We start from the raw sequence: 10,000 nt of genomic DNA on the forward strand, positions 1-10,000 counted from the left end.
GCGTCTGGCTGTCTGATATTGTTTCCCGGTATTCCATCGTTCCTCTTTCCTATCCTCTTAACACCTGCCCGCCACTCCTACCTGCCGATCTCCTCACCTGCCGCCTCTCGCCACCTACCTGCCTATTTACCTTTCATTTATCCCTCCACCTATCTCTCTGTCTCTGTTTTTTTTTTTTTTTTTAACAAAGAGACAGCTCAAGGGCACAAAAAAAGGAAACAATAATAATAAAAAAAGCCCGCTACTCGCTGCTCCTAAGCTGTGTGTGTTTGTGTTATTCTTTCTGTTTTTGTGTGCTTCATTTTATAGGTTGGTGTGTTTTTGTTGTCTGTAAGTCTTTTTGTGTGTTTATATTGTGTCGTTCTGTCTCGTTCTGTTTGCTCATATCTGTCTGTTATTCTGTCTGTTTTATCTATCTGACGGTGTTTACCTATTTCTTTGTGTATTTTTTAACGATTTATTTAGGGACATGGGCAGCCAACGGGTGAAAATATACATTAGAATTAAAGATTAGAAATAAATAACAGAACGGTAAAAGAGAACCAATGTAAAATGTTTCGTAAAATGTAGAATAAAAGGGAAAATATAAAATGCAATGGAAAACTATGTCTGCCTGCTTGTCTGTGTCTGTCTGTTTGTCTGTCTGGCAGCCTGGGCCTTTCATGTGTCTTGCTTTAATCTGTCTGTCCATCTGTAGTGTTTGTCTGTGTGTATGTCTGTCTCTGTCCGTGTACGTCTCCGTCAATCAGTGTGTATTTATGTCTGTCTGCCTAACTGTTTGTCTACCTGTCTGTCTGTTTTTGTGTCATTCTGTGTGTGTCTTTGTCTGTCTGTGTCTATTTGCCTGCCTTTCCCACTCCCTCTTTGTGTCTTTTCTGTCTGTCTCTGTCTGTGTCTCTGTCTTTCATTCTGTCTGTCCATCTGTAGTGTTTGTCCGTAGTCTATTTATATCATTGTTTGTCTCTGTTTCTGTCCGTCTACGTGTCTGTCAATCTGTGTGTATTAATGTCTGTCTGCCTAACTGTTTGTCTACCTGTCTGTTTTTGTGTAATTTTGTGTGTGTCTTTGTCCGTCTGTCTTTGTCTGTCAGTCTTCCCTCTTCCTCTGTGTGTGTTTTTCTGTCTGTTTGTCTGTCTTTCCCTCTCCCTCTGTGTGTCCTTGTCTATCTGTCTAATTGTCTGTCTTTCCCTTTCCCTCTGTCTTTTTCTGTCTATCTCTGTCTGTGTCTGTCTTTCCTTCTCCCTCTGTCTGTCTCTGTCTGTGTCTGTCTTTCCTTCTCCCTCTGTCTGTCTCTGTCTGTCTGTCTTTCCTTCTCCCTCTGTCTGTCTCTGTCTGTCTGTCTTTCCTTCTCCCTCTGTCTGTCTCTGTCTGTCTGTCTTTCCTTCTCCCTCTGTCTGTCTCTGTCTGTCTGTCTTTCCTTCTCCCTCTGTCTGTCTGTCTGTGTGTCTGTCTTTCCTTCTCCCTCTGTCTGTCTCTGTCTGTCTGTCTTTCCTTCTCCCTCTGTCTGTCTGTCTGTCTGTCTTTCCTTCTCCCTCTGTCTGTCTCTGTCTGTCTGTCTTTCCTTCTTCCTCTGTCTGTCTCTGTCTGTCTGTCTGTCTTATCTTCTCCCTCTGTCTCTGTCTGTCTGTCTTTCCTTCTCCCTCTGTCTGTCTCTGTCTGTCTGTCTTTCCTTCTCCCTCTGTCTGTCTGTCTGTGTGTCTGTCTTTCCTTCTCCCTCTGTCTGTCTCTGTCTGTCTGTCTTTCCTTCTCCCTCTGTCTGTCTCTGTCTGTCTGTCTTTCCTTCTCCCTCTGTCTGTCTGTCTTTCCTTCTCCCTCTGTCTGTCTCTGTCTGTCTGTCTTTCCTTCTCCCTCTGTCTGTCTTTGTCTGTGTGTCTGTCTTTCCTTCTCCCTCTGTCTGTCTGTCTGTGTGTCTGTCTTTCCTTCTCCCTCTGTCTGTCTGTCTGTGTGTCTGTCTTTCCTTCTCCCTCTGTCTGTCTGTCTGTGTGTCTGTCTTTCCTTCTCCCTCTGTCTGTCTCTGTCTGTCTGTCTTTCCCTCTCCCTCTGTCTGTCTCTGTCTGTCTGTCTTTCCCTCTCCCTCTGTCTGTCTCTGTCTGTCTGTCTTTCCTTCTCCCTCTGTCTGTGTGTCTGTCTTTCCCTCTCCCTCTGTACCACCTGTCCTCCTCACCTGCGGGTATGATCTGGAACACGCACGGCTGCTCCTGCACGCCCACGCTGTTGTTGGCCCAGCAGTGCAGCATCCCGTAGTCCTTGTCCGACGCACCCTCGAAGGCGTAGTGCGACGCCACGTGGCCCCAAGGCAGCGGCTCCCCCCGCGAAGTGTAGGTGCGCTCCGACCCGTTCAGACGCCAGTGGAAGGTTGCTCTGGGGGGGGAGAGGGGGAGGAGAATGGGTTAGCGTGATGGAGGGAGAGAGAAAAGGGGGTGAGCGTGATGCAGTGTGTTAAAGAAAGGGTGTGTTTTAGGAGGGGAGAAAAAAGGTGAGGGTGTGTTTTAGGAGGGGAGAAAAAAGGTGAGGGTGTGTTTTAGGAGGGGAGAAAAAAGGTGAGGGTGTGTTTTAGGAGGGGAGAAAAGAGGGTGAACGTGAGGAAGGGAGTGTGAGAGAAAGGGTGTGTTTTAGGAGGGGAGAAAAGATTGTGTGAACGTGAGGAAGGGAGTGTGAGAGAAAGGGTGATGGAGTGTATGAAAGTGTTGTTTTCTTGAGGGGGGTAGAAAAGGGGTGAGCTTGAGGTGTGTGTGTTTGGGGTGTGTGTGTGTGTAAGGGTGTGTTTGGCTGGGGAAGAACAGGAGGTGGGCGTGAGGAAGGGAGTGTGAAGGAGTGTTTTGGGTGGAAGGGGAGCAAAAGGAATAAGCGTGATGGAGGAAGTGGGTAAGAGAGGGGAAGTTTGCATAAAGACGTATATTTTTTGTTTACAGTAAAGAGGCGAGTCAAGGGGAGGGAAGGAAAACAACAACAACAACAATGAGGAAACTAAGAGTATGCGAAGGAAGGGAAGGAGTGCGTGTTTATGTGTGTGTGTGTGTGTGTGTGTGTGTGTGTGTGTGTGTGTGTGTGTGTGTGTGTGTGTGTGTAAGAGAGTATTAGAATGTGTAGGAAAAAACAAACAAAAAAACACATGTAAAGGAAGCAACTCAGGAAAGAAAGGAAAAAACAACAAGAAAAAAAAGAAAAAACAAAGAAAGGTTAAAGTACCCGAAAGAGAGGGGGAGAAAGTGTGTGTGTGTGTGTGTGTGTGTGTGTGTGTGTGTGTGTGTGTGTGTGTGTGTGTGTGTGTGTGTAAGAGAGGAATGAAGATACTAGGCGCAGAAAAGTGGGTAAAAAAAAAGGAAGTAGAGAAAGAGAAAAAGTGTGAGAGAAATTCTAGGTACGGAAGAAAGGACGAGACTGTTATGCAAGAAAGGGATATATTTTTTGTTTATAAAGAGGCAACTACGAGAGGGAAAAAACAAGGAGAGTCCCTCTATAGCACTGCTCCCACCAAGAGGAAAGGAAGAGTAGCGGAAGAGAGAGGGGAAACAAGTGCTTGTGTGTGTGTGGGGGGGTTGTAGTAGAGGGGGATTAAGATGTTAGGGAAGGAGATGAAGGAAAGGAAAGGGAAGGAGAAGAGGGAAGGTGTTTGTTTGGAAAGGACTGAAAAGAAAAGATATTGGTAAGGATAAAGGGTAAGATGATATACAGAAGGTCTTGGGTCAGATAAAAGGAAAGGTGTTGTGTTTGGACGAGTGTGTGTGTTTGGGAGATAAAAAGATGGGTTTAAAAGAGTGTGTTTAAGAGAAGTTTGTGTTTAGAAGGAAGAATGATGTGTTTGGAGGTGTGTTTGTTTGATGATGTGTGTTTGGAAGGATGAATGGTGTGTTTGGACGAGTGTGTGTTTGGAATTGTGTGTGTTTGGGAGAAAAAAAGATGGGTTTAAAAGAGTGTGTTTAAGAGAAGTTTGTGTTTGGAAGTCTGAATGATGTGTTTGGAGGAGTGTTTGTTTGGAATTGTGTGTGTTTGGGAGATAAAAAAGATAGGTTTAAAAGCGTGATTAAGAGAAGTTTGTGTTTAGAAGGAAGAATTATGTGTTTGGGCGAGTGTGTGTTTGGAATTGTGTGTGTTTGGGAGATAAAAAAAGATGAGTTTGAAAAAGTGTTTAAGAGAAGTTTGTGTTTAGAAGGATGAATGATGTGTTTGGACGAGTGTTTGTTTGGAAAATTGTGTTCTGTTTAGAAGAGAAAAAGGTGGGTTTATAAGTGTTGAAAAAAAAAAGTTTGTTTGGAACGAAGAAAGATATGTCTGGAGGAGTGTGTGTTTGGAGGAGTGAAAGTGTGGAGGAGTGTGTGTTTGGAGGAGTGTGTTTGGAAAAGTGTGGTGGAGTGTGTGTTTTAAGGAGTGTATTTGGAAAAGTGTGGAGTGTGTGTTTGGAGGTGTGTGTTTGGAAAAGTGTGGAGGAGTGTGTGTTTGGAAGGGTGTATCTGGAAAAGTGCGTTTGAAAGGAGAAAGGTGTGTATGAAGTAAGGTGTGTCTAAAAGAAAGAAAGATAGGCCATGAAGAATGTGTTTGAGAAAGAGTATGGAAGAATTGTTTGGAAGAACGGGTTATATAGAGTGTTCAGTAGGATAGGGAAGGGGAGAACGTCGGTGTCTGGAATAGGGGACTAGAGTATAAGATAGGGAATTCAGCATACAAAAAGGGGATCAGTGGAAGAGAGTGTTGAGATGATAGGTAAAGGGAATGAGGGAGAATAAGGGATTGAGATTAAGTTTGGCTCATAAGAGGATTAATATGTTAGGGTAGATGAAAATTGAACATGGGGTTGGGAGTGTGTCTGAAAAGGGACTAAGCTGCTGGGTTGGTAAAAAGGAAGAAAATAAAGTAAGGGATTGGGAAGTAATTTGTGTTTCTAAGAAGGTTAGTCAGAAGAGAGTGAAATAAGGGATTAAGAAGAAGTGTGTGCATCTAAGAAGGGATTAAGGTGTTAGATAAGGAGATTAAAGCATAGTAAAGGATTAGAAGCTTAGCAAAGGTGTTGGAACGAAGGGTGTGTGTGGAAGAAGGGATTAAGATGCTAAGTTAGGAGAAGAAAGTAAAATAAGGTGTTGGATTAAAGGATGTGTGTTTGGAAAAGGTAATTAGTTTCTTAGGTAAGGAGATGAAAATAAAATAAGGGATTGGAAGCTTAGCAAAGGTGTTGGAACGAAGAGTGTGTGAGGGAGAAGGGATTAAGATGTTAAGTTAGGAGAAGAAAGAAAAAGGTGTTGGATTAAAGGGTGCGTGTGTGGAAAAGGGAATTAGCTTGTTAGGTAAGGAGATGAAAACAAAATAAGGGATTGGAAGATTAGGAAAGGCGTTTGAAGGAAAGATATGTGTGAAAGAAGGGATTAAGATGTTAAGTTAGGAGAAGAAAGTAAAAGGTGTTGCATTCAAGGATGCGTGTGTGGAAAAGGGGATTAGTATGTTAGGTAAGGAGATGAAAACAAAATAAGGGATTGGAAGCTTAGGAAAGGCGTTTGAAGGAAAGATATGTGTGAAAGAAGGGATTAAGATGTTAAGTTAGGAGAAGAAAGTGTGTGAAGTGAGAAATTGATGTGTTTGGAAGGAAGTAGATGTGTTTGTAAGAGGGCTTTCAGGGTGTTAGGGAGAGAGGTGTGGGTTATGGAGGGAGTCTGGGAGAAGTGAGTGGGGCGGAAGAGATTAAAGCCCGGACTCTAATCTCTCCCTTACCAAGAAATGTTACTACCACCAACTCAAGAACAAACGCAGCTTCCAAACCACCTTCCCCTTCAATGGTTTCCGGATGCTTCACCTCCAAGTACTTTTCTCTTGGCATACGTGCACCATACACTTATAGAAAAAAACATGTTAGAGATAAGTAAAAAGTAAGTAGGACAAGAAAATGAACCCAAGTGGAGAAGAGGAACGGAAGGACGACAAGAATATAGTTAGATAGGAGTAAATGTAGAATCGGTTCATTAATTTTAAAGAGAGGAGGAGGAGAAGAAGGAGGAAGAAGAAGAGGAGTGGAGATAGAAAAACAGGAGAACGTGACAAAAGCAAACAGAGAAAAAGGAAAAATAATCGATTATGTTGTTCATGGAAAGCTCGTATTAGATAAGTTAGACATATTGTTGAAGTAGAAGCAGAAACAGTTCATTGATTTTAAAGAGAGGAGGAGGAGAAGAAAGAGGAAGAAGAAGAGGAGGAGTGGAGACAGAAAAAACAAGGGAACGTGACAGGAAAACAGAAAAAAAATGAATAGGTAGTTTATAGAGAGCTCGTATAAGGGAAAGTGTTCGCCTGACTGATATTGTTGGGAGTGACCGAGGAAAAAAAAAAACAGGGGAACGACAAAAGCTGAGAAAAAAAATAGAATTGATAGTTCATAAAAAGTTCGTATTAGATAATTTTGATATATTATTGGAGGTAAAATAGTAACATCTCATTAATTTTAAAGAGGAGAAGGAGGAAGAGGAGGAAGAGGAGGAGTGAAAATATAAAACAGGGGAACGCGACAGAAAGGCAAACAGAGAAGAAAAGGAAAAAATAACCGAAAAAAATAGTTCATAGATGGCTTGTGTAAGGGAATGGCGTCTGGCTGACTGATATTGTTGGGACTGACCTCAAGGGAATAGCCGAGGAGGGGAGAGCTTGTAATACTGGCGCCAAACAGTAACAAGAAGAGAAACCAGTAGAGAACAAGTAGAAAACAAGGAGAACATGAGAAAATAAGTGGAGAATGGGCACGGAGGGAAAGATGCAAGACAAGGGATTGAAGGCGAACGAGTGATGTACTGACTGAAAAATAAAATAAAGGCGAAAACAAGTAGAAAACAAGTAGAAAAAGAGATAGACAAGGAGAGTAAGAGGAACGGAGGGAAAGATACAAGGCAAGGGATTGAAGGCGAACGAGAGATGTACTGACTGAAAAATAAAATAAAGGCGAAAACAAGTAGAAAACAAGTAGAAAAAGAGATAGACAAGGAGAGTAAGAGGAACGGAGGGAAAGATACAAGGCGAAAAGAACGAGGGATGAAGGTGAATGCTACAGAATGATGTACAGACTGAAAAATAAAATAAAGGTGAAAACAAGTAGAAAACAAGTAGAAAACAAGTAGAAAAAGAGAAAAAAACAAGGAGAGAAGAAGGAACGGAGGGAAAAACAGATGAATAAAATAAAAGATGAAGGTGAATGCAACGAAAAATGAGGCGCAGAAGGAAAAACAAAAACAAGAAGAAAGATGAGAGAACAAACAGAAAATAAAGAGAACAAGAGAAAAACAAGGAGAGAAGAGGCACTGAGGGATAAAAAACAAGGCGAAAAGAATGAGAAATGAAGGCAAGCGCAATAATGAGTGAGCTACAGAATGAAAAATAAAAGAGAGATGAGAGCAAATTAGAAAACAAGAAAAAGTGGAGAGAAGACGAACGAAGAGAAAAACAAGAATAAAACAAAGGGTGAAGGTGAATGCAACAAATAATGAGGTGCAGAAGAGAAAACAACAACTAGAAGAAAGATGAGAGAACAAGTAGAAAATAAGGAAAACAAGAAAACAAAAACAAATGGAGAAGAAGGAACGAAGGGAAAAAAAAAACATATTAATAAAACAAAGGATGAAGGTGAATGCAACAAATATTGAGGTGAAGAGAAAACAAAAACAAGAAGAAAGATGAGAGAACAAGTAGAAAATAAGGAAAACAAGAAAACAAAAACAAATAGAGAAGAAGGAACGAAGGGAAAAAAAAAACATATTAATAAAACAAAGGATGAAGGTGAATACAACAAATAATGAGGTGCAGAAGAGAAAACAAAAACAAGAAGAAAGATGAGAGAACAAGTAGAAAATAAGGAAAACAAGAAAAAACAAAAACAAATGGAGAAAGAACGGAGGGAAAAACAGATATATAGGGAGAAGGATGAAGGCGAATGCGACATACAGTACAAAATGAAAAAAAAAAAAAGTTGAAAATAAGGAGCATAAGAAAAAAACAACAAATGGAGGAGAAGAAGCAATGAAGGAGAAAACAAGATGAATAAAAAAAAACAACAACAACATGAAGGCGAGTGCAACAAATAAAGATACAAGAGAAAGATAAAAAGCAAGACTGATATTATATGGTGCCACAAATTCCAAAGTCCCCCCTCGCTCCCCCAGGCATGCCCCCCCCCCTCCCCCCCTAGTTTAAGGACCACTTGATTAGGGTCTTATGCTTCATCCTTTCGTTTATTGGTTCTTTCGTTTATTCTTTCCTTCTTGTATTCCTTCCTTTATCTCTCTGTTCCAGCTCTCTTCTCTTCCTTACTTTCGTTCTTTCTTTTCTTCTTCGTTCCCTTTCTCTCTTTATTTTTCCCTCCCTCTAACATTTCTTTCTTCCTGCTTCCCTTTCTCTTTACCTCACTCCCTTCCTCCTACTCTCTTTCCTTCCTTCCTCTCTTTCTCCTGTGCGCTGCTTCCCCCTACGACCTGGGACCAACTTGGCATCACCGACAATACAATCGACAACGCGTGGAACGTCTTCAAAGATAAGCTGTTGCAAGTAGAGAAGGCTACAGTGCCTACGAAATCCAGGCGAGTAAATGGGGCCGTAGATCCACCGTGGATGACCAGAGATATAAAAACGGCAGTAAACATAAAAAAAAGGAATTATAATTTGATGAAAGAGAATGCTACGGCCGAAGCCAGCACACAGTACCACAGCAGCCTCAGAGCTTGTCGCAGCCTTATTCGGAGTAGCAAACGCAACTATGAAAAGCAAATAGCGCGCGAAATCAAAACTCACTCCAAGAAATTCTTCACGTACATAAGATCGAAAAAGAAAGTAAAATCCAATATTGGTCCCCTGACAGACGAGACTGGATCTGTAACTCAGGACAGTAAACAGATGGCCAGAATCCTCAATAGTAATTTCGCATCCGTATTCACAGTCGAGGACATCGAAACCATTCCCGAGGGTCCTGACCCGCCGAGTGAGATCACGCTGGAAATTAACACAATATGCGACCAAGAAGTAAAAAAGTACTTGGACAAACTCGACACTAACAAGTCAACGGGACCCGACAGTTTGTCCCCGAGGTTATTAAAAGAGCTTAAACAACAAATACTTCAACCACTCACTAACATATTCAACCGGTCAGTCCAACTAAACAAGGTCCCGGAAGACTGGAAGATGGCGAACGTAACACCGATTTTCAAAAAAGGAGACAAAAGCGTTGCATTAAACTACAGGCCCATAAGTTTGACATCAGTGGCAGGAAAAATACTCGAAAAGATTATTAGAGATAAACTTGTTAAGTTTCTAGAAAACAATAATATAATCTCCGACACCCAGCATGGCTTCAGAAACAAGCGCTCCTGCCTAACGAATTTATTAGACTTCTTCCAATATATAAGAACTGGGATGCCCACATTCCCAGTGATGTTATATACCTGGACTTTCAGAAAGCCTTCGACAAGGTACCGCACGAGCGACTCCTTAAGAAACTGCACTCGGCGGGCATCGGAGCCAATCTGATCGCGTGGATAAGAGATTGGCTCACCGACAGAAAACAACGAGTACTACTCAACGGACAGCCTTCCGATTGGCTTCCAGTCACTAGTGGAGTGCCTCAAGGGTCAGTGCTGGGACCCATCCTCTTTATCATATATATCAATGACCTAGAATCAGGACTGAAATCCACAATATCGAAATTTGCAGATGACACCAAGGTGGGTGGAGATGCCCTCACAAAGACCGACTGCGAAATCATTCAGAAAGACCTCAATCACATTATCGAATGGTCGGAAAAATGGCAAATGTCTTTTAATGTTGACAAATGCAAAGTCATGCACATTGGGTCCCAAAATAGTAACCATACATACATCATGAATGGGAGACCTCTGCAAGCGATGCAGGAGGAAAGGGATCTTGGAGTCACTATCAGCAGTGACCTGAAACACGCGAATCACTGTAAAAAAGCATACAACAAGGCCAACATTATGCTCGGGTTCATAGCGAGGAACTTCGAGTGTAAAACACCAGACGTGAT

General features: G+C 41.9%; 1 protein-coding gene across 1 annotated transcript in view; it reads right to left on the reverse strand.

The window, feature by feature from the left end:
* The window catches only part of LOC126981744 (uncharacterized), a 457,088-nt gene that overhangs the window by 43,044 nt on the left and 404,044 nt on the right, over nucleotides 1-10,000 (reverse strand). The window contains exon 12 of the mRNA XM_050833266.1: nucleotides 2,165-2,361. Within this exon, the coding sequence (XP_050689223.1) occupies nucleotides 2,165-2,361 (197 nt within the window). The remainder of the gene's footprint in view (nucleotides 1-2,164; nucleotides 2,362-10,000) is intronic.

Source organism: Eriocheir sinensis, chromosome 49, assembly GCF_024679095.1.
Source record: "Eriocheir sinensis breed Jianghai 21 chromosome 49, ASM2467909v1, whole genome shotgun sequence".
NCBI lineage: Eukaryota > Metazoa > Arthropoda > Malacostraca > Decapoda > Varunidae > Eriocheir > Eriocheir sinensis.